The sequence below is a fragment of the Callorhinus ursinus genome, unplaced genomic scaffold (genome assembly GCF_003265705.2).
Source record: "Callorhinus ursinus isolate GAN/ISIS: 27379988/994484 unplaced genomic scaffold, GSC_fseal_2.0 scaffold28, whole genome shotgun sequence".
In the NCBI taxonomy this organism is placed as follows: Eukaryota; Metazoa; Chordata; class Mammalia; order Carnivora; family Otariidae; genus Callorhinus; species Callorhinus ursinus.
The window spans coordinates 13,666,179-13,691,571 of NW_027397090.1; the positions used below are offsets into that span (position 1 = coordinate 13,666,179).

At 38.3% G+C, this 25,393-nt stretch overlaps 1 protein-coding gene across 15 annotated transcripts in view; it reads right to left on the reverse strand.

Moving 5' to 3' along the window:
• The window catches only part of RFX3 (regulatory factor X3), a 280,896-nt gene that overhangs the window by 23,122 nt on the left and 232,381 nt on the right, over positions 1-25,393 (reverse strand). For all 15 annotated transcript variants that reach the window (XM_025891586.2, XM_073878138.1, XM_073878140.1 and 12 more), the window contains 4 exons: positions 24,187-24,284; positions 21,035-21,184; positions 14,207-14,415; positions 4,197-4,350 (listed from right to left, as the gene is read on the reverse strand). In XM_025891586.2, coding sequence (XP_025747371.1) covers positions 4,197-4,350; positions 14,207-14,415; positions 21,035-21,184; positions 24,187-24,284 — 611 coding nt within the window. The remainder of the gene's footprint in view (positions 1-4,196; positions 4,351-14,206; positions 14,416-21,034; positions 21,185-24,186; positions 24,285-25,393) is intronic.

Genomic DNA, 25,393 nt, shown 5'->3' on the forward strand with positions numbered 1-25,393 from the left:
GGTGATAAGCATGGTGGATTAACAGTAAGAACTTTGGGGCCAGTCTGCTTGGTTTTGGAGCCTGATTTCATAACTTTAGCGGCTGTGTGACCTTAGCGAGCTACTTTATGGCACTGTGTCTCATGTCATCATCTGAAAAATATATATTATTTTACACAGGGATAATAGAATTCATTCATAGGGTTGTTATGAATTATTAAGTTAATATACATAAAGCACTCAGAATAGTGCCGGGCACTTGAGTGGTATGTGAATGTAGGCTTCACTTGAAGTTTTTGGCTTTCTTTCCTCATCCATTTCTATCCCCTGTCTACTGAATTTGATGGTGCGTATTTGGTCTCTCTGGTGCTTGACCCTCAGATTTTCTATGGAAACTTCCCCTTGGCCATGCTCCCTTCCATTGTAGGCAGGACCTGCGTGCATGTCTCCATGCCCCCCTCACCCCCAAATTCTCACAATTCATATAATTAACTCCTTTTGCCCTTTCAATCTCATTTCAAACATCCCTGCTGGGGGGAACCTCCCCTGACCCTCCCAGGCTAGCTTAAGGCCTCATGCTTAGAGTATTCCTATTTCTCAGATTTTGTAGCTCCACAGCTATGTGAATATTTAGTACATATGAGTCCTCTACTAAAATGCAAGCTTCTTGAATGCAGGGTCAAGATCCATTCGGTTCATCACTCTAACCTAATTATTATAGCATTTGGTCTACATTAGATGTGTAAGAAATACCAGTTATATAAATGAATAAATTAATTTCAGAGATAAGTCTGAGACTCAACATCAGTGAACAAGATTATACCGCTATAAATGACAGAACTATCAGGAGAATTGAATTCTCCTGACTCGAAGTCCTCTATTATTTCCAGGGCATTAAATCTTTACTTATACGTATCATACAAAGAACCACATGATTAGTATAGTGCAGGTTCTAGAATGAAAAGTAAAAGTGCAGATCAGAGAGAATGTGGATGTATCTAAGGTAGTCTGGAGGAACTGGGGCCCCCTGAGGAGCTGATATTTAAGACGTGAAGTAGGAGTTAGAATGAGCAAAGGGAGTTGGGCAGAAAAGTTCCTGCTAGAAACAACCATTTACACAGTGGTCCAATGATAAGCAAAGCTTGGTGAATAAGAACAGAGAAAAGACCACTGTGATTGCAGCAAATGGAATAGGAAGACGGAGGCTGAGGTTAATGTGAGGGGCGGGGCCAGATGGAGCGTGACCTCATGTACCAAAGAAAGAATTTTGTTCCTTCACCAACAGGAGAGAATATCACGGATGGGTTTTTAAGTAGAGATAACATAACCAACTCTGCACTTTCATAAGATGATACTGACTGCACTCTGGGAGGTTTGGGAACGAGCAGACTTAGTAATTGGGGGGACATCGGGGTCAAGACAGAAAGACATGTAAAAGATGATGCTCATGTGCCCAGGACGACCAACAGAGATAATTGTGGTACCGTTTACTGAGAAAGAGCCATTAGTAGACAGATCAAGAGTTTGATTTCATACTTAATGAATATAACAAGCTCTCAATAAAGAGTGAGAACTATTATTGTGTTTGTTTGCTATTGTTACTGATGATTGAAAACCAGTTGCTCCAACTGAGGGTAATGATGACTTTTACAGATTTCAGTGGATTTGGGCCTGAGCGGTCGCTCCACCATGTGCACGGGCACTTCTGGACTTGGTGTTTGGAAGGGCGGGATCACCTAAGGGGTGGAGGCAACGGAGCCTCAAAATGCAAAAGCCTTTCTTACCTCCAATCTGATTTCTAGGGTACGTGTAGGATAACACGGGAGCAACACATGAGAAAACAGCCTTCTGTTTTCCTGAATTTCCTTTTCCCAAGAATCAAGAAATTTTAGATACGATAATATGACCACCACCTCCAGGTCTACAATGGCCAACAGATATATGAGGCCATCAACGTTGTTGATGGGGAGAACAAACCTATAAAATTAGCCTTGATTGGCATGGGCTGCATAATCGATGAGTAGAGACAGCTCAAAGGATTGCCCTATAAATTGGGTAAGGAGAGAGTAAGCAAAGAAATCAAGAGGCATGCTTAGATCTTTAATCTTACAGAAGGTATTTTATACCTATTTTCTGATCTAGATTTTATTTCTATCATATCTTTACCCCCATGGGAATGTGTCCTACTCATATACATTGTCTACATAAAGTAAAAAAAAAAAAAAAAAATACAGGGATGCCTGGGTGGCTCAGTCATTGAGTGTCTGCCTTTGGCTCAAGTCGTGATCCTAGGGTCTTGGGATCGGGCCCCGAGTCGGGCTCCTTGCTCTGTGGGAGGCCTGCTTCTCCCTCTCCCACTCCCCCTGCTTGTGTTCCCTCTCCCACTGTGTCTCTGTCAAATAAATAAAATCTTTAAAAAACAAATACAAAACAAAAGAATGCCTATGGGCATGGTTAATCGGCAGTATTGACTATATGAGACCATCTTAACCCTGGTGAGCCAGCACTGTCCACACCAGCATATGAGGGGCTTGCTGAACCCTCATGCTGTGTGACTGGCTCCTGCCCTCTGCCTCTGTTCCCTCAAGATGCAAGGGAAGCCATGACCACACATCAGGATTAGCCACATGGTGTTCATTAGAATCCCTGTTATCATTATGCTGATGATCTTGTTAAAGACGTCCCAGAATGTACGAGGTGCTTGGCAAATGGGTTAAATATACCAAAAGGCATGTCTGTTTCAGAAGTTGGGAGTCCTGACTTGAGAAGTTTTGCAGTATTGCAGTACTTAATCTACATGCCAACTGGGCATTTTGCAGCCAGGCATTGGTAAGACAACCACTGCAAGAGGCACTAAAGGAAGGTCAAATCTAAGAAAAGTCCAGATTGTTTCGGTCCTGCCTATTGTCTAAAAGCTACAGTGATCCTTGCTTCATCTTGCACATATAATACATGTATATATAACTGGCATGATTCAAGCACAATCACTAGTAAGGAACGTCAGACAAACACAAACAGATCAGCACACAGCGAGGGATTTTAAAAAAGAGGGAAAAAGGAATCTTTTGCCCAACCTACTGAAGAAGTTTGACGTGGATTTTCTTTATATTAGAATACTCATAAAGCTGCTTGAGGTATTTTAATATTTTTAATTTATACCTTTATTATCATATTTATTAAACTAGGAAAAGCATCTAATATTTACTTTGACTTTTTACATTTAAATAAGCACATACCCACAGCTTCAAAATGAACCTGTCTTCTTTACTGCTTTGGGTAATTTGTAATATTGCCTGATTTGGTATAATCTAGCAAGATCATGAATGACCCCCAATTCAGGACAACAAGATGAGCTGCAGAGGATTCACTTGGGCATCTGCATCTATTCCTCATCATATTAACCACTCCTTGTGTAAATTTACGTCAGAGTGTTAGCTTTCTGACACGCATTGAAAACAAGACAGTTTTATTTTCTATCTAAAAATTGTGACGAGAATGTTTTCTTCTTCATATCTTCAGCAATGAGAAGCCTGATTTGAGAATCAGAGTCTGAGTATTTGAAACAGGTCCCTACCAACCGTCAGAGCTATGTAAACATTTCATCTGTGTCCTCAGCTTTCTACATCAACCTCAGATATTCATCTGTAAAACAGGGTAGAGTTGTACCTGTCTCAGAAAGCGTCCAGTGCTTTGTTACATAGAAAGGGCTTCGAGCTGTGCCTGGCACATAGTAAGTGCCCCCGAAACGTTAGCTCTCGGCACCATCACCATTGTTACTATCCTTCTGAAATAGAATCATTTCTTTTGGTCCTGGGCACTTGGACAAAGAGTCTATAAAAATACGTATTTAACTCTCTCCTCTGTAGTCCTGGCCCTTCGCCTTATCAGCGACATAGTCTTTCTTACTTTCCGTTCAATAAGGGTTTTTCCAGTCTGGGGATGCTCAAACTTTTCTTTCAAGTAGACACCTTTATAATATATTGGAACATGCCAAGAATTTTCACATGATGTAATTTATAATTTTAGAATATTTTAATTAAGAGAATACATATAAGCAGAGGGATTTAGGGACCCCCTGTAGTAACTCCACAGCCCATCAGGGTCTTCATTGGTTAGGAACCATTGCTTTAATCAATAAACAATATATTTAAATTAAAATGAAATTCAGGTTCTTTTTTCAAAGCCCCGTGAGTCACAGCTCTTTTGGCTTCTCTTACCTCGCCCATGACCGCTATGGGTGTCTCTCCCGTTGCCTGAGCAACACGATGTTCTACTAAGTAGAACATATACTCATCGTAAAGCAGACGGATCAGGTGGAAGGAGCCAAAGCTGGCGGCGCTGCGTAAGGTTAAGTCCCGAATAACCATTGAGCTGTTTCAAGAGAGAAGACACATATGCAGCCAATATTAGTGACCAGGATGAGAGTTCAACCTACTTTTCCTCCTAAAAGAAGTTAGGTCAGAGGGTCTAAAAGGCTGGTGTACCACACAACTTGCCAAGGAATAATTTCATTACTGAAAGCAGTTGGCTCAACTCATTTAAACAGGGTGGTAAAGAGGTACCCCTTGGTGAGTTTTGGTTAGATTCTGATCAGATCCGGACAGGTCTTTACCGGGAAAAACCATTTTATTGTCATAGGTGAGTCTTCTGGTTCTATTACTCTCACCGATGGGACCAGAACTAAATAAAAAAGATTTTTGAAAGATTGGCAATTCATCACCACCATAAGAAAAACTCAAAGTGAAAATCTTACTGATGGGTAAACAATGTGTCACCACCTCCCAGTGATAATAACTTTGGATGTACACTTTGGAAAAAATAGGTATTTGCACCATACAAAGATTACAAAACATACTCAGTAATGTTCCCAGATGTGGAAATAGAGAATGTAGGTGAGTATGTACAGGGATTCCTGCAAATCCTATTAGAAGGCAACTTTATTAAGTGATTCCGGTTTCTTACTGATGTCCATTTAAGTTAAGGTGATTTTCCATTAGAAATAAGTACAATAAACTTAACTAAGAAATGCATATCTTTGAAAAAATGTGAATTTATAAAATATGATACCAAAATATGAATGATATTATTAATACTAACAATATACTCTATTGTATTTAAAATGGAAAGCAGTCCTAATTAAAATTTTTTCCTCACCAAAGATGTGCCAGTCTTGGAGCTTGTCCACGTACTTCAAACCTCCTTAATATTTCTAACTTGTAGAGTCAAAGTGGATGGGTATGTGTGTGTGTGTTTCTTATCACTCTCATTTCATGGTCTTTTCTAGAGATTTCTGGCCTAGGAGAACTAAAACAGCCATTATAGTCTCAGATACATGGAAGAGACAGGCTCTCACAAATGGATAGGCTGATATTCCTAAAGCCTGTTTCACAATGAAGAATTATAAAATGTCAGGCAGATGGAAAAAGACTGTACTTCTGTTGTCTGTTTCATTGTCAACTTTATTTATGTAGAGTCTATTAATATATCAAATTCTATACATTTGGTTTGGCAAGTAGCAGATGATCATGGTACATCTGAAACTCTAAACCCTAGTTCTGATTCTGGCTCTTTGTTAATTCACTGTCGAGTTCAAACAAATCATTTCCCTGAGATTGTTTTTCTTCTTGGGTGAAAATAAAAGCTACATTTTTTGGTCTTACCTAACTTACATGATTATTTCAAGGATGTGAAATAAACTTATGAATGAACAGACCACTACTTAAATATAAGTGGTTATAATTATAATATACAGAACAGGAGAAGATGAGCTTCTCATTCTCAGTTGGTTATAGCATCAAGAACAGGAGGTTATATGATGATGGCAGGGGACCTCTCATTGTGGATTTATTTATTAAAAAGAAAAAGAAAAAGAAAAAGCAGGAGCGTAGAGTGAGACAGACTCATGTAACCACAATGTGATCTTAATTGTAAGCATGCCATTCAACATTTTAAGGTTCAAGGTTAGCATGGGGGTCAAATGAGATAATGTATGTAAGGTCTTAAGAAAACTACCCATTACTAATTTCTTTGACATTGGCCATAGCAACATTTTTCTATATATGTCTCCTGAGGGAAAGCAAAAATAAACTATTGGGACTACATCAAAATAAAAAGCTTCTGCACAGTAAAGGAAATAAAAAAAAACCCTGAAAGACAACCTACTGAATGGGAGAAGATATTTGCAAATGACATATCCAATAAAGGGTTAGTATCCAAAATATATAAAAAACTTATATAATTCAACACACACACACACACACACACACACACACACACACACCACAAAACACAACAATCCAATTAAAACATAGGCAGAAGACACAAACAGACATTTCTGAAAAGAAGACATCCAGATGGCCAACAGACAACATGGAAAGATGCTCAACATCACTCATCATCAGGGAAATACAAATCAAATCCACAGTGAGATATCGCCTCACATCTATCAGAATGGCTAAAATCAAAACACAAGAAATAACAAGTGTTGGCAAAGATGTGGAGAAAAAGGAACCCTCGTGCACTCTTGGTGGGAATGCAAACTGATGCAGCCACTGTGGAAAACAGTATAGAGGTTCCTCAAAAAATTACAAATAGAATTACTAGATGATCCAGTAATCCCACTACTGGGTATTTACCCAAAGAATATAAAAATACTAACTTGAAAAGATATATGCACCCCTATGTTTATTACAACATTATTTACAATACCTCTATTATGGAAGCACAAACTGTCCATCCATCGATAAATGAATGGATAAAGAAGATGTGATATATCTATCTATCTATCTATCTATCTATCTATCTATCTACACACATGTTGGAATGTTATTCAGTCTTAAAAAGAATGAAATCTTGCTGTTTGCAATGACATGTCTGATCTAGAGACTATAATGCTAAGTGAAATGTCAGTCAGAGAAAGACAAATACCATATGATTTCACTCATATGTGGAATTTAAGAAACAAAACAAAGGAAAAACAAAGAGACAAACCAAAAAACAGACTCTTAACTATAGAGAACAAACTGATGGTTTTTTGGAGGGGAGATGAATGGGGAGGATGGCTGAAATAGGTAATGGGGATTAAGAGCACACTCATCATGATGAGCACTGAGTAATGTAGAGAATTACTGAATTACTATATTGTACACCTGCAACTAATAGAACACTGAATGTTAATTATACTGGAATTAAAAAAATTATCCATTACCACAGTACTACATATATTAGAGTTAATAATATATTCATTATCATACACAGTAGTTCTAGTGAATAATTCCTTAGACTCAAACACCTTAGTGTAGAACTCTATAAGTGAATTACTAAAAACAGATTCTTTCATTCATATGCCACACATGTAAAATTCTGTTTATAATGCTATAAACAGATATAAAATTCTATATATTTGAAATTAAACAATTATTTTTCTATGGAAAAATCTTAAAAGAGAAACCTCTACTTAAAAGAGCAAAAGCAAACACAACATGAAAATAATATGTTGTATAACATTTTTACTTACGATGATCCAAACTTGATCATATGAAGTAAATAATTTTGAAAAATCAAGTCAGACAGAACCAGAATATTTGCTCCTAATTGCATCTCTATTGAAGACAGCAAATATTTATAATATATTCCAGAGGAGACAAATGGCTAACAGCCAAAAATATGAGTAATATTATTCAAAATTTTAAAAATTGCAAATTAAAGTAAAACACCATATATCATTTATCATACTGTAAGAGATGAGTAGGTCCAGCGTTACAGAGAAGATGGGAAAATAACTCTCATTTACTATCTCTACAAATGTAAATTCACGAAACTTTTGTTGTGAAGGGAAATCTGGCAATATTTGTCAAAATTAAAAATGCAGAAAACCTTTGACCTAGCAATTCTAATTCTATAAATTTACACAAATGAACAAAGATAAGTTTTAACTGTAGCAATATTTATACCCATAAGAAACTGGGAGGGAAAGCCAAATATCCATTAGTCAATGGTGATTAAACAAATTACAAATTATGGCTCATTCATATATGAACTGTTTGCAGCAGTTTAGAGAAATGAGGAAAACCGAACATGAAGGTAGTAACACAGAAAGGTGTCTATGATAGTATGTCAAGTTTAAGAAGTAAGATATATAGGAGTCTATTTAATAGAACAACTGTCTTATAGTTAAAAAAAAAAAATCCTACCCTTAAGTAAATGGGAATTTATTAGTATTAGCACTGAGATAGCACACTTCATTAATACAGTGTTAGTCACTTTAAAAAGTTCAAACATTTTTACCAGAATGTGTCTGAAGATACAGGGGCAATTTCATGTAAAAACTACAGTATTTTTTATCATTGTATCGCAATGCCAAAAACCACCTAAACGTTTAAGAATAAGGGGAAAAGGTAATGTTTAAATAATGTGTGAGATACACACATAATATTGAATATTGTGATGACACTGAAAGTTATGTTTCTGAAGATGTTTAACGACAAGAAATGCTTAAGATATAATGTTAAGTGAAAAATGCTAAGGGAAAGAAAGATACAGACGATAAACTATGGTAAACAACTGGATTCCGATTTTATATCACATAAAAAAAAAACGCCAACAATTTACCAGTGGTTATTTCCGGGTATTAAAATTATGAATGTTGTAAGTTTATCATGTTAATATTTTTTATTTTAATATCTTGTTAATATTTTTTTAAAGACTTCATTTTTGGGGGCACCTGGGTGGCTCAGTCAGTTAAGCATCCGCCTTCGGCTCAGGTCATGATCCCAGGGTCCTGGGATCGAGCCCCTCATCGGTCTCCCTGCTCCGCGGGAAGCCTGCTTCTCCCTCTCCCACTCCCCCTGCTTGTGTTCCCTCTCTCACTGTGTCTCTATCAAATAAATAAGTAAAATCTTAAAAAAAAAACTTCATTTTGGAGCGCCTGGGTGGTTCAGTTAGTTAAGTGTTCAACTCTTGGTTTCGGCTGAGGTCCTGATCTCATGGGTTGTGGGATCAAGCCCCACGTTGGGCTCCATGCTCAGCAGGACTCTGCTTGGATGTTCTCTCCCTCTGCCCCTCCCCTCACTCGTGTTCTCTCTCTCTCTCAAATAAATAAATAAAATCTTTAAAAAAAATAAAATAAAAAAAGATTTTATTTTTAAGTAATTTCTACACCCAATGTGGGCCTCGAACTTACCATCCCCAGATCAAGAGTAGCAGGCTTTGCCGACTGAGCAAGCCAGGTGCCCTTCCTTGTTATTTGTAATATATTGCAGATTTTCTAAAGTGAGCACATACTGATTTCATTTAAAAAATGTTTTTTTTTTATTTTTTTTTTAAGATTTTTATTTATTTATTTGAGAGAGAAAGGGAGAGAGCCAGAGAGAGAGCAAGAGCAGAGGGGAGGGGCAGAGGGAGAAGCCAACTCCCCACTGAGCAAGGAGCCCAATATGGGACTCCATCCTAGGATCCTGGGATCATGACCTGAGCCGAAGGCAGATGCTTAACCAAATGAGCCACCCAGGCGCCCCTAAAATATGTTTATTTGAATAGATGACATTATAAATATAAAGAAACAATTCTGGGTCATTTGAATGTCAATAAATCTTTGCAGAGATAAATATCACAGATACAGGATGAATTACATATATATTTTTTAAGTTCAAGTTTTAGGCCTTTATATTTCCCCTAAGATAGAAAAACTCTGAAATCGTGTTAATGACTAAGGAAAGTATTCATACTGAGTAGCTTTCTGACATTACTATAGACATATGCAGAGCCCATTGTTTTTTTCCAAGAGAATTTACATTCATCCACTCCATAGAGGTTTACTGCATTCCTACTCTGTGCCAGGGTCTTGTTCCAGAACAAGTCAGAGGAAATTCTGCTATCAACAGAACTCACACTGTAGTAAGAGAAACGGTTGAGAAAAAAACACAAGTAGATATAAAATATAAAGCGAGGTCGTGATAAATCCTATGGAAAAAAATAAATCAGGGAAAGCGGTCAGAGAGTGATGGGGGCAGGCAAGTTAAGTGAGGCTGTCAGGTAAACTCTTTCTGAAAAGGAGATATAACTGAGTAGAAACTGGGTTGAAGTGAGCCATGTGGACATGGGAGCTTTCCTGGCAGAAGCGAGAGCAAACACAAGGACTCTGAGGCAGAACCACGCTTGATATGCTCAAAGAACAGCCGGGAGGCTTGTGCGGCTGGAAGACAGGGAGCAAAGAGACGAAGACACAATGGGCTCGGGGTCACTACGGGCTGGTCCATGTTGGGTGTTATAGGCCATGACAAGGCCTTGTTTTTTATTCTGAGTGTTTTGGAAACTTTTAGACAGTTAGGCAATCATCTTATTTCAGCATAAAACACACACGTAATACCAAAATCTGTTGGAAAACAAAACAAAAATCTGCTGACCTTCCGTTATAATCCCTAGTTATTTTTTACAAAATACTGATAAGCATGCCATGAAATTACTGTCGTAGGTTTAGAAAAGCATCAGTTGAATTGCATGATTAATGCTATGTCCCCTTTAGTATCTTCTCTATATTGGGCCTTTGCCCTACAAGCCAAGTATTAAATGACACAATTAACGGTTTAATTGGAAACTTTTTGTCTGATTCAGACTTCTGTAAGGTATGTTGCAAAACAGACTCCACTGGATTTCATGTTGCTAAGTTACCATAAATTCAACTTCTTTTATTTATTTATTTTTTAAAGATTTTATTTATTTATTTGAGAGACAGAGAACATGAGAGGGAAGAGGGTCAGAGAGAGAAGCAGAGTCCCTGCTGAGCAGGGAGCCCGACGTGGGACTCGATCCCAGGACCCCGGGATCATGACCTGAGCTGAAGGCAGTCGCTTAACCAACTGAGCCACCCAGGCACCCAAATTCAACTTCTTTTAAAATCAGAGTTCTCCAGTTAATGATTTTATAACAGATGAGAGACCCTTCGTGTATTTATCTTTATAACTAGGGTCTGGAAGCTGAAACATATACCCTAACAAATGATACTCAGTCCACCTCTTTGTGTATCTGGGGATATGTCACACCCTTCCTGAGAAGAAACGGGACAGCGTCACACCTGTGACCCCCAAACAAACTCTCTTTTCAAACAGTGCTTATAGTCTACTCCAAAAGAACATTACTTTCTGGAAGATTTATAAATCGTCCAGTTGTAGGAAAACTACATTCCCTGTACCCCCTTTCAAGTCACTGTATCAAAGCTCTAAGTCTTGTTCTTTAAAAACAGGATATTTGGGTGACCCTCAGGGTGGCTCTGAGGAATGTTCTGTTCTGTTAACCACAAAACACACAAGCTGAGAAATGGCCCACATAACTTCTCAATGTCTGCCCAAGCAAGGTAGTAATATTTTTTTCCCACCTCCCGGGGAGCCAACTGGCATCACTGAAAGCCAGGTTAGGCCAGGAGAGACCCCCATTTGGAGCAGAGCATGTCTGCAACAAGGTGTCAACTATGGTCACAATTCTCCACCAGCCCATTTCTCTCTTTGTATGCATGTAAATATGTACACAGAATTTTAGAAATTATGAGATCACCTGGCTTCAGAACATGAAGGGTCTGTGTATGTGACTGACAAATCCTTATTACAATTCCAGAACCGTGGAAAAAAAAAACAAAACACCTCTGTAGTTCCGCCTCTCTGATAATTTTGAATGCAGTTTTCATTACCTAAAATGTTCTTATGCCTCAGTAAAAAACAGTTCAGATTTTTAAAGGCTCTTCCCTTTCTAAGCTCTGGACTTTTCCTACCAGCAGGAGGTATGCATCTGTCTGAATATGCCTTTCCTTCTGTGGTCCTGAACGATCTGCCTTTGAGTCTTTTTGAAATGAAAATAATAACCATAATAGCATCTAATAATAACAAGCCAATTATCCCCGACTCAGGGAAGACAGAGGGCAGGCAAGTGATGATCTACTGGGTTTGTATATCTGCAGAGAACAAGAAATACAAGTAAGTAATTTTCTCTCCTTTCAAGATAGTTGCAACAGATCTCTGTGGAGATGGAGGCTCTAGGGGTATATTTCTAAAACGATATCAACTATATATAGAAAAAAAAAACCCACAGGAAGGAGTAAGGGCAAGTCTGACATAGCAACATAAGAAAGCACTAAGAAGGAAAAAAAAAAAAAAACACCTTGCGTTTTTAGATATAGAGAATGCACGCTGCTTTTGGCTGTATAGGTTTTGGAACAACCAGCTTGTATAACTTTGGTTTCGCTGATCATTCATGAAATACATATACCATCTGTATAACTTGCTGAGAAGCAAATGGGAAAGTATCTGAAATCTTCTAAAGAAATGTTCCCAAATTAAAATTCTGAATTCTTACTATTACCCTCACTGTTGCTTTGGCTTCTTTGAGACACTGTGACAATGTTTTCCAAATCTTCCCCACGTATCCAGGGAAAACCTACATGTCTCATTAACATCTTCCTCACTTACACCCAGATCTAAACCTAGCACTGGTTTAACTGCAGCATATGAGGGGGGTCACTGAGTCAGGCAGCATTTCAGTAAGGCCCTTCTCAAATCCCGCGGGCTAAAAGTATCAAATATAGGAGAGACAGAACTGTGGAACTACTCCAGCCCAAAAACAAAAACAAGACAACAATAATACAAAGCAGGCAGGCTTTCCTTCACTGCCTCTGACCCTGCGCGAGACATCAGAAAACTATTATGTAAGATGAAATTAACTCTAAGCTTATAGAGTGGAGCTGGCGCTCTCCTTCAGCTTAAGAAATAAGAATTGGATGAAATCAAGTAAAATCAGTGGAAAGAAAGAAATCACAGTAAAAACCAAAGCAGCTATCATCATAATTAAAAGATCTCTGGTTCCATCTTCATGAAAGTGGTCAAAAGAAGATGGAAATCTTACAGTTTGGGTTTCTGGTTTAACCAGTTCCTAAACTCTATGACTTATTCATAGGCCTTCTCTCCGCACAACTAGCTCTGGACTCACCAAGGTCTAGATGATGACCATAATGTGCCCACAGCCGCTGTGCCGAATGTCCTGTGGTCACTACTTTCTGATAGGTGCATGGCTGCACAGGATCTAAACTAGGAGCTACCTACACCCCAAAATACATACAGCCTTTACGCCTGAGTCAGTGGGGACACCTTCATCCAAAGAAGCAAAAAAAAAAACAAATACCCACCACAAGAAAAAATTGCAGGGTCAAAAATATAACTTACCTAATTCATATTATGAAATGAAACCCCATCTCTCAATTTCATCCTGTGTATATAAGGTATATAAGCCTAGGTACACAGGCTCTGTTTTTAACCCTTGAGGCAGACCTACGGTCAACAACTCATCCCAACCTTGCATGTCACCTGAAAGGCTTTCTCTTCCAGGTTCCATGTTGATAAAAACATACACTTATATCTATATTATTTTAGTCAATTAGGGATTCATATCGTACTGTCTACTAGATTATTGGTTCTTAAAACTGGCTATGCATTAGAATCGCCATGAGGAAGCTTTCTGAAGACAAAATTTCTGATTACCTCTATTCCTAATCGCTGCTGCCCACCCACCAAGACTCTGAATCCATAGGGTTTGGGGAGGTTCCTACGATATTTATTGTTTTTACACTAATTCTAATGTACAGCTAGGTTTGAAAACAGTTGTAGCTGATAAAATTAAGAAATGAACTAGATGGTTCTGAGCATGCGTCACCATCACCTAAAAGGCTTCTTTAAAAGCACAGATCGCTGGGCTCAGCCTCTGCAGCTTCTGATTCTGGTAGATTTGGGGGAGGGGCCTGACAATCCCCTTTTGTAACACGGTTTCCAAGTGAAAGTGATGCTCCTGGTCTAGGGACCGCAGTTTGCCAATCACCCGCACTAGCGCGTCAAGAGGGGGGTGGGGTTAAGTCTTCAAGAAAGAAGGCCAAATAATGTACATTTGCAAGAGGGGGGGTGCTGCGCTCTTTTCTGACTGTTGCAGAACACATCACCTAGACTGGCACCTGAAACGCTCCCATCTGAAAGCTCCAGGGCTTCAAGCAAGAGGCTTCGTTTCCCTAACAGGGAGTTTATTCCCATAAACCTCCTGGTACGATTCCATGATGCTGGAATCACCGAGGTGGGCTGCAGGTAATCGCAACGGGGAGTTTCTAAACGAAGTCTCCACTCTTTTCTTTTCCTTCTGTCTGAGAGGCGCGCACACCTATTTGCAGAACATGAGCAATAAATAAAGAGCGAGACAGTACCTGTAGAAAGACCATTTTAGCAGGAATTGCCTGGCAGCTTTAGGAAAACTGGGCCTTCCCTCGTAGGGCTTTAGCGCCTGCATCATCACATTGTCGAGCCACGCAGCCCACTGTTCCAGGGTGCTCTGCTGCTGGAGGGTCATCTTGAAGTCTGTCTCTAGTCTCTGAACCATGTTGTCATCACATTGGCAAACCCAAGAAGCCTGCTCCTGGGGTGGGACACAGAAAGCAAAGGGAAACTTCAACTCAGCATCTTTCCCTTGAATGTCAGCATGCAGACCCTAGGCACGAAAGGGAAATTATAATGACAGCTTCCAACAATGACATGGATTAAGAAAACAAAGGACTACTTGCTGGTCGTTAAGAAAACCAGCATCCCCTCTGTGCCTGAAAATGAGAGGCAGCAAGTAAGTGTGACTTGGTTTTTCTACATTAGCTAGTCTGTGTGAAGGACTCAAATACACGATTATCTAAGAAAAAAGAGAAGCTGAACTCATACTATGCAGGGTCTTTCTTCTTTTGTTTTTATACTGCCTTCAAAAGTTCGCTCTCTCTCTTTTTCTCCCCCCGCCCCGATCCCTCAATCAGATAAAACTTTAAGGCCAAACCGTTTGAGAAGATTTAGGGTAAGTCAGATGGAGAAACAGATTCAATTGGCCAAAAGTGGTCCCCTAGGATTAAAAGAGAAATAAGCCCTGAGTGGTACTAGGTAGGAGCATATAATGTATAAGTTTTGTGGATTGGGAACTGAAATCTCAAGGGCTATCAAGGCAAGGGTATGAATGCAAATTAACTCACAGAACTGAAAACAACAGTCATGACAACCACAAAACTACTTTCGAGAAAAGGTAGACATCTACCTGCCTAGGAATTCAATTAGGACAGTTTTCCTTCTGTGTCTCACTGGGAAGTTTCAGTTCAGTAACAGCAATCGGAACAGAAACTTTTAAAGCTACTTTTCAGTAGTTGCTCTAAGCTTTGTGACATTTTCCAGGGCTGTGTTGTATTTTATTTTTTTTAAGATTTTTATCAATTTATTTGTCAGAGAGAGAGCACAAGAACGAGCTTTAATTTAAAAATTAAAAAAATATACACTCTCAGGGTCAAAATATAATTATTTAGGAATATAATGTTTGACTGAGAGTCAGAGGACATGGATTTTAATACAGGGCATCCATCAGCTAAACCCACCTCAAGCAACTCATGTGATCCATGTGGGCCTCATTTTCCGGAGGTATAAAATAGAGAATATGTGATGTGGTAAGAATTTTTAAACTGGGATCACTGCATCCAGATAATGTTTTCAAGATAAGCTCCTGTGGAGGGGTGTCTGTGAAGGTCCTAATTCTACCTCGAAAACATCGTGATTATGTGTGTATTTTTCTGGAAAGAGTGTGTATGGCTTCCATGCCATGAGCTCTCAGAGGACAAGTCCATTCACACAGACAGTTTCAGCTGAATAAACCCCTCATCTTCATTCTCTGGTTCCAGCGTCTTTTCTGATGGTGTAGACATTACCTATTCAAGAGACATTTCAACTGGGAGGCATTTCAAATACAAAATGCCCAAACTGAATTTATTTTATTTCCCCAGGGAAACCTACAGTTTCTTCTCAATTTTCAACAGAAGACACCATCCACTATCCTTCTCTGATCTAATTAACCATAAAGTCTTTCAGATTTACCTCCTAAGTATCACTTTCAAAGTTTTAAGTACACTAAAATAGAATTATAGAAAAAACTGAAAATACAAATAAGCACAAAGGAACAAAATATTAGAAATATCTAAGATGTCAACACTAAGAGATAACTAAAACATGCTGATGCATAAACCTTCAAACTGTTCACATGCCCTATGTGCTTATGCATATATAAATACTTAAAATAAAAAGTATCATATTATACATTCGAGTAGAAATTCTGCTTAGTTTCTCTTAACCTATATATGATAACTGAATTTCCATGTAGGCAAATGTAGAGCTATATTTATTGTTGAATGACTGAATTTGCTTTAATGCGTGAATACACCATGGTTTTCATAACCAATTCCATACAGTTAGACATTCCTGTTCATTAAGATGTTTTACTATTAGGAAGAATGCTGGAATTAGCTTTCTTGAAGCTACATCTTTGCAAATTCTGCACTTGCTCCTTTATGATAGAATTATATAAGAAGAATAGTTAAACTCTTTCAATATACACTGTCAAATGACTCTGGAATTTTATATTAAGAGTCCAGGAGAGTACCCAGGGAAGAATTTAGGCATCAAGGAAAGGATAGGAAAGGCTGTTTTTGTTTTTCTTCATTAATATCTAAGCATTTTGAAAATTGTGGTAAAAAACAAATAACATAAATTTATCATCTTAACCATTTTTGTATAGGGGTGTTAACTATATGTTCCTTATAATGCAATCAATCCCTAGAACTCTTTCATCTTGCAAAACTGAAACTCTATGCTCACTGTAAGGAGGGTTGTTTTTTGTTTGTTTGTGCATTGATAACCAGTGAGGGGATGGGTAGGAGGAGCTCACTGGTATCTTTGGAGGAATTTAATTTCCCTTCTTACCATAAATTCAAACTCACTATTTACTTGGAAGTTAGTTTTAGGAAAGAGAGGATGATCGGAACTGAAAACTAACTTAGAGAAATAAAACCAAAGGACATTATTCTGGCTTTTCAGATTACTTTACTTTATGTATCATTTTACCTACTCTGGAGATTGAAAATATACTAACAATAGAGTACACTATAAATATTCCCTTGTGAAAGGAATTTGGACATTTCAGCTCTATAAATGGAAAAAGCTAAGATGAACATTAAAGATGTTCTTAAATTATATCCAAAATGGTAAGGAGTTGGTAGCATCATCATCGGAATGTCTTTTAAATAAGCAAACACACAATGGGTAAGTTATCAGGTCAACCCACCAAACCTATTTGCCCTTAATGTTGGTAAGAAACTCTCCATTTACACACAAAAACAATACCCCTGCAATGCTATCAATTAAATAAAACAGAAAACCAATTATACTGCTGTAGAAAGACGATCTTTTTTTAAAAGAAGATTTGTTTATGTATTTGAGAGAGAGAGTGAGAGAGCACAAGTAGGCGGAAGGGCAGAGGGAGAGGGAGAGAATCTCAAGCAGACTCCCCACTGAGCACAGAACCGGACTCAAGGCTCAATTTCACAACTTGAGATCATGACCCCAGCCGAAATCAAGAGTCGGACGCTTAATGGATTGAGCCACCCAGGAGTCCCTAGATAGGGTATCTTGAATGCATGAGCAAAAAAAGAGTTAAGAAGAGGTGGTGAAAAAGATTTATTGATATCCTGAAGGAAACTTTTTAGTACTTTCAAGCTCTGAAGAGCATTATACTATTGACAATTAAGTGTCAACTCATTGTTTTACATTAAAGTCTCCTTATTGCAAGAGCACCACGCTCACACGTGTCCCTGTTACTGAGGTCCCCTTTTCAAAAGGGACAACTTCCAGATGAACAGGAGAGGGTGACAGAAGTGGAAGGAGGGAAGAAGAAGGTGGAGAACTCCAGAGGACTCTACAAAAACCGAGCAAATCTCCAAACAGAAAAGTAAGGAAAGAAGGCAGTCAAAGGCAGGACGTGCGATACCCTAAGAAAGAGATTAATTCCTGATTGAAATGAACACAGTGTGAGAAGGAAGGTGTCGGGGCGGGGGGGTGGAACAGAGGGCACACTACTGTGCTTCTGGATCTCTGGGGAAAGGAAAGGGTCTCGGAGGACAGGTGGTGAATCACCGAGGTTTCAGCACTGATAACTGTCACGCACACCCAGGGAAACTCCAGAGGAAGGGAAAAGGGAGCCTCAGTTGGTGGGGGGAGGATGAGAAGAGCAGAGGTATAATCCACCATTTAAATGCAAAGATGTCCTCAAGGTCAGCGGTTATAACCTGGAGAAACTCATTTGCATAAATACTTCCCAGGGTCCCAGATACACATGTATACAAACACAACAGAAAACCTTTCTCAGACAGTATTAGGAATTATTCTTTATATTTTCTGTTATGGACACAGGTTGCACTAACGGTGCACTAATGGTGCTTTTCAAAGTACCTCTTCCGAACGAAGATGGAAAGAAACATTACAGGATAAACTTTCAGGCAATATGAACTTCTAGTATTCTCACTAAAATCAGTTAACGTAAATTTCATTGAACTATGTAAAGTTAATGGCTTTGCAAGCCGGAGACAGTTTGTTCTTATAAACATTTTGTGTTTGCATCTGTGTATTTATACGTTTTTGTACATAGACAAATAGATAGATACATAGAGAGGCAGATTTTTTAAGATTTCACATAACCAGGAGTTTGAGCCCAATCCGTGAAAGTCAGAATGAACTTAACTAATTACTATACCCCAAAATGAATCAGGCCCAAATATTATTTTTGATATAATTAAATGACAAAACTAGATCAGAACTACAGATTAAAATTTCTAGGAAACAGGAGTAATTAGTGGTTTATTTTAAAGCAAAGGCATTGATTTCTTTTAAGTTTTATTGAGATAAAATTCTCATATCATATAATTAACTCATTTAAAATATATCATTCAATGGCTTCTTGTAGAACATTCAGAGTTGTGCATCTATCACAATTTTAGAATGTTTTCATGTCCCCCAAAAGGACGCCCCGAAACACATCTGTCACTTTTCAGTTCCCAGTCCCCAGAACCCAGGCAATCACGAACCTATTTTCTGTCTCTTATAGACTTATCTATGCTGCACATTCCATATAAAAGGAATCATGCAGGGTGCCTGGGTGGCTCAGTTGGTTAAGCGACTGCCTTCGGCTCAGGTCATGATCCTGGAGTCCCGGGATCGAGTCCCACATCGGGCTCCCTGCTCGGTGGGGAGTCTGCTTCTCCCCCGACCCTCCCCCCTCTCATGCTCTCTGTCTCTCATTCTCTCTCTCTCAAATAAATAAATAAAATCTTTAAAAAAAAAAAAAGGAATCGTGCACTATGTGGCCCTTTGTGTCTGGCTTCTTTCACGTAGCATAGTGTTTTCAAGGTTCATTCACAACGTAGCAGGTGTCAAACCTTCATTTCTTTTTATTGCTTCATAATATTCCACTGTGTGGATGTGTTTATGTACCCATAAGTTAAGGGTCATTTGGGTTGTTTCCATTTTCATGCAGCAAATACAAATAATGCTGCCATGAACGTCCATGTATAAGTTTTATATGGACATGATTTCATTTCTCTTGGTATGTACCTAGTAGTGAAGTTGCTGAGTCATATGGTAACTCTATGTTGAACCTCTTGAGAAACTACCAGACTGTTTTCCAAAGTGACTGCATTTTACATTCTAATCAGCAGTATGTGAGGGTTCAGTGGAGTGCCCTTCATTTCCCCCTATGTCTTGGTCTTACTTCTCATACTATTCATTTTAATCAGTAATCTCTTAAGGTAGCATATTCCACTTTTAACTCCCTTCTTTCTGCGATTATCTGTCTGATTATACACATTTTAGTGTGTGTGAAGCAATATCCCACCGTGGTTTTGAGCTGCATTTCCCTGGTGGCTAATTACTTTCATTATCTTTTCAGAGGCTTATTGGCTATTTGTCTATCTTCTTTGGAAAAATGGCTTTGCAGATCTTTGCTCTTTTCAAACTGGGTTGTCTTTTTATTATTGGTTTATAGGAGTTCTTTATATATTCTAGATATAAATTTTTATCAAATACATGATTTGTAAAAATTTTCTCAATTCTATTAGTTGTCATTTCACTTTCTTGCTGGTCTCTTGAAGCACAAAAGTTTTTCATTTTGATCATGGTCAGTTTATGTACTTTTTCCTTCTTTTGTTGCTTGTACTTTGAGCAATGTACTATTTTTATATGGTAACAACTAGTTTCATTACTTTAGTATCTGAAATAAAATATTTGTGGGATTTCATAATAATATTCCTAAGTTGGCTGTCTTTCTAAGTGTACTTTAAAATACAAGTAAATAGTCTGATCTCAAGGTTAAGATACTTTTTTTTTTCATTTGGATGAATAAAATAGCCAAATATATTGCTCCTAATTCTTTTCAAATGAACAAATATTTACCAGGCACTCTGAAATAGAGTTTCTAAGTGTTCTTTATTCTTTCAAGGTGGGGCGCTACTTTTTTTTTAAGATTTTATTTATTTATTTGAGACAGAGAGAGAGAGTGAGAGAGAGAGCCCAAGTACGGAGGAGGGTCAGAGGGAGAGGAAGAAGCAGATTCTCCGCTGAGCAAGGAGCCCAATGAGGGGCTGGGATCATGACCTGAGCCAAAAGCAGGTGCTTAAATGACTGAGCCCCTCAGGAGCCCCAAGGTAGGGCACTATTAAAAACATATATCTCTTGTGTGTTATAGTGCAAAGAACTTTATGTATTCCTAAATATGTCAACAATAATCTAAGCTAGGTGTTAGAAGGTGAGAAGAGGAAAGCCCAGAGCAGTTAAGCAACTAGTCCAAGATCACACAGCTAGCAAATGGAAGAGTTTAATCTCTTGCCTACCTAACTTCCATGACTGTGACTGTCCCGACTCCATTAACTAGCAAACCCTGCAGACATAATGTTGCATTGAATACAATACATCTTAACCATGAAACAGACTTTAAACCATGAAACGGACTTTAAAACAGAGGCTCAGTAAAGTCCTGGGGGAGTCCGACTCTGCTCTTTCAGGACACCAGGAACATAGATGCTATCTGTGCACTGATGAAACTTAGGAAAGAAATAGGACGATCCTCATGAACAAGAAAAAAATGGGGCATCTTTCCTTACAAGACACATTTTGAAAGAAAGCAGAGTACAGAGTACCTGGACGTTGGCAAAGTCGACGCGGTTGAGGTCATTGAGCATCTGGTTGATCTGGGACGTGTTCTGGAGCACTGCACGAGCTGCCTGGGCCAGGTGATTGAGCGATGTGTATCTTCGCAGCGTCTGGGCAAAGGCACTTACAGCTGCAACCTAGAAAGAAATCCCATCAAAACCGGTAGCTTTCCTCCAGCAAAAGAAACCACTGCAATCTTCAAATCTTTATTCCCTTGCCAAATTGTAAATGCTTCCCTCTGATACTTATTTTGAACTCATTTCGTGTGAGAGCTTACTTGTAAATTACAGCTTTTAAATCTCGAAACCAAGTATTACTTTCCTTTTGAGTAGGTAGAGGTCAAGACTAAAACAAACTCCCATGTTCTTCGACATCTGAGTGCAGCATTAATTAAACCAGTCTTGCAAGAAATGACTTTGTCTAGGGGAGCAGGAAAAATGTTGATTTTCATTTCTTTTTTACTCTCTGTAGGACAGTCGATACAAACTCGGTGAACACCTTTTTTTCTTTTTATTTGGAAAACCAAAATGTACCATCTCACTTTGTTAAATGGATACAAAATATATGTACTCTTCAGAGCACTGTCATTCAGATTCACTCTTACTGCCTTTTATTTTATAGGAGGTGTTAATATTAGCAAATACATAGCCAATAAACTTACAGATGCCAGCAACAAGAACTCTTCCTCATGATCTGAATTTAGGTACAAGAGCCATCCAGGATTTCTCCATTTGCTCCTCAACATCTACTTCCCATCCTTTTCTATCCTGCCCTGCCCAGGAAGACTACCCTGAGTGGACTACGTTAACCACTTCCCTTATATTCTGGCTTCCAGTTGGGTTTGGCCGATAGGCAGTGGGAGGAGACAGATGGATAGGGTAAAAAAGAGTGTTCAAAGTATTGATTGCCGTACAACCTCTGCTCTCTCCCTGTTTTGGCAAAGCTTGCTTTCTTGGACGAAGGCCACAGTCCTCGAGGGAAGGAGATAATCTAAAGCCATAGCTTTTACCTCTTTCCTCTTCAGATCTAGGGAGACTCAGGTCTCCCCAGTGTTGCTAGTCCCAGGGTGCTTTACCATTCCTCCAGGTTTTCTTAACTCTGCTCACATCTTGGGGAATAGGCCCTTCTTAAATTCTTTTCAATTATTCTCCCTTTGGATATACCATTCACTTCCTGCTGAGACCCTCAATGAAACAGGTTACAATGAAAGATAGCAAAGATAATGTAAAAAAATAAAAGTCTATGATCTCATGGAAATCTGTCACATGCACAGTAAATCTAATGAGCATTTTAACATATTTATAGGAATGTATGGGATGCCATTAAATCACGATGGGTATGTAAGAAGCAGGTGATTCAACAGTCCCATACAGGTTGTTCAAAGGTCAAAGGATGCCCTGTCTTAATAGTGAGATGTTTTGGGACTACGTGGAAGTTGGAAGAGGTCTTACACTTTTTTTTCCCCCATTTCTGTGGTTTATAATAATTGAGGACATACTATGTGCCAGACGCCATGTTCAGTGCCTCATATATATTATCTGAATTCTCATAACCATCACATGAGACACACATTGTGACTTAAAGGGGTTAAGTAGCTGGCTCAAGGTTACACAGAAACTATGTTATGGTGGTGGGATATGTTTGACAGCAAGGGTCAGTCATAACCTAAATTAGGCTCCTTCCTCTGTCGGGTAGATTATTTTCATTGATTGAGTGCTCAGCTGAAAACAGGCTGCACATCAGTGACAGGAGAAAAGCAGAAGACACCTTCCCCCAAAGTAGATCATCCAAATCAACTCTGGGGACCAGTGAAATTGGCCAATATTGCAGTTAGATTGCTACTACATTCACTTCAATAATACTGGGAAGGAAGGTGCTTTTAGCTGTTTGAAGTATTAATGTGAATATGACTGACTTTGCAAATTGGAAAGCATTCCTATAACCATCATAACCAAACAGTACCTCCTTTCTTTGCCCACTTCAATGTGACACTCTAGAACTTTCTGCAATCATGGTCATACTCTATATATGTGCTGCCACTGCAATCATGGTCATACTCTATATATGTGCTGCCACATATGGTAGCCACTGGCCACATGGAGCTGTGGTACACTTGAAACATAGCTAGCTGGTGTGGCTGAAGAACTAAAATTTTCATTTAATTTAAATTTCAAATTCAAATTTAAATAGCCACTGTGGCTCTCCGTACGGCACTGACAGCATAGTTTTGGAGCATCAATCTAAGGTGGGCATATCAATGAAATGTTCCTTCTGTATGTTTTATTTCTTTGTTTGTTTGTTTTTTTCTGTATGTTTTGGAAAGTGTTACTGCAAATCTTAAATCAAAGTGAAGGAACTGGGAGCGACTTGTGTTCCCAAAAAAACTTGTCAGCTACAAGAACTTAAACCTATCAACTGTGTCCCTAAACTGAAAGACAAGGTGTATGGCTAAAGTCTGACAGTGGACATAGTCACTGAGAAAAAGCCAGGAATGTAATTTTTGGTACAAAGTTTACACAGAATCAGTCCGATCTTGCCATAGGATATGTTCACAAATTAACCTAAAGTAACAAGGGGAGCAGGGGACAAAGTGGAGATCACAATTCATATCTATACCTAAACAATCCACATTCCTGATAAACACTGATCAATTATGAGATAACTGCTCACTTTAAGAAATGACTCCCGATTCACAAAAGCATTCTCCTGTGTTTAAAAAAAAATCCTGAAAATCAAAAGGATATTAATTTACATGAACGTTTCACATTATAAGTATAGTTCAGGAGTTAAAAAAAAATCTAGAACTCCCTCAAGTGAAAACTATTTGAACATTCTGGGCTATTCTTTTTCATTTTTGAAATTAAGCAATCTGAAATATATACTTTGGAAAAGGGTTTATAAATACACCACAATTAAAATGCTTCTCTAGTATCTTCAAAAGGAGCATTATCAAATAACATCTCTTGTGCAAGTATTGATTACATGGTTATAAAGCACAAATAAAAAAATCGGTTTGAAAAGTTCAATATATTCTGATACCAACATTGTACATGATACCATTTAATAGGACAGATCTAAAATTCATAGCTCAGAACAGTTTCCTAAAAACAGAAGAAAAATCAAACACATACAAACTTACCTTGGTTTGTATCATTCTCTGTGGGATATTGTTCATGGCATTGGAAAGCCAACCTTCAAGGCTTTTTGCAAAATTTCGAATGGCTTGGGTCAAGGCACCTAAATGTTGAAGAATAAAAGCAGAACGAAAAGGACACCAAAGGACATTAATCTTTATTCCAGGAGAAGAGAAAACATGCATGCATGACATCTGAAATAGCACAGATCTTATACTGTCCTCATTAATGAGACTTTTTTTTTTTTAACATAATTCCTAACTTTGAAAGCATCCAAGAATTGTATTTTGGGCTTTTTTTTTTTTTCCTTTTAAAGTTGTTTTGTTCCCAGATATTTATGACACTTTGTTGGGAAATGAAAACATTCAAACATTTTTGCTTACAGCAACATATACCAGTTGTGAATATACTTATGGAATTTTCTACCTTAGACAAAACACTCTTTTTGTTAGCAACTTTATGCTCAAGGGCTAAATATTTTCTTTATGAATTCTTCATCCTGCTTTTTCAAGCTCTAAATCTATTTTCCTTTCTTTAGTTAAAAAGAAAACAATGCAAAGCTTTCTCCCTTTCTCTACACACCTATTTGTGCTAGAACATATTAATTAGTTATCTCTTACTCTTATTGAAAAGTAAGGTAAAAATTAAAATTGCCTGACTTGAAAATTTTGGACAACTATTCTCCATTTCACTTGGTAGGTAGAGATAAAAGATCAGTGTGATAAAATTGCTGTCCAAGAGACCAATATTCTGAAGATATTCCTATAATATTCCATTCCATATTCTTCACCTATCTGTTAAGATCTGAAAGAGGACTAGGCCCCACGAGAGTAGCTTTTATGGTGGTCAGAAAATGACTAGAAGCATCAACAGTTATCAGGAATGACTCCAAGTATTTTCCAAGAAGGGACCTGCCTCCTGAGATGGCTGTATAATAAAAACAGAATTCTTCACTTGTTCAACAAGTAATTCAGTCAACAGTATTTTGCTTCATCTGTACCCAAGGCTCCACAGGGTAGGGAGCAGTTTCAGACATTTAATAGGTAAGTGTTTGAAACACCCACAACATGAAATCAAGCTCTGTGGGTTCCCTCTAATGTGGTAGGCATTATAATTTGGAGTCTCCTTACAAGAAACCCGGAAGTTAACGTTTTTCTCCAAAGCTCCCAAGAATATTAATGTTGATGCTGGGATTAAATTTCTTGGTTTTTC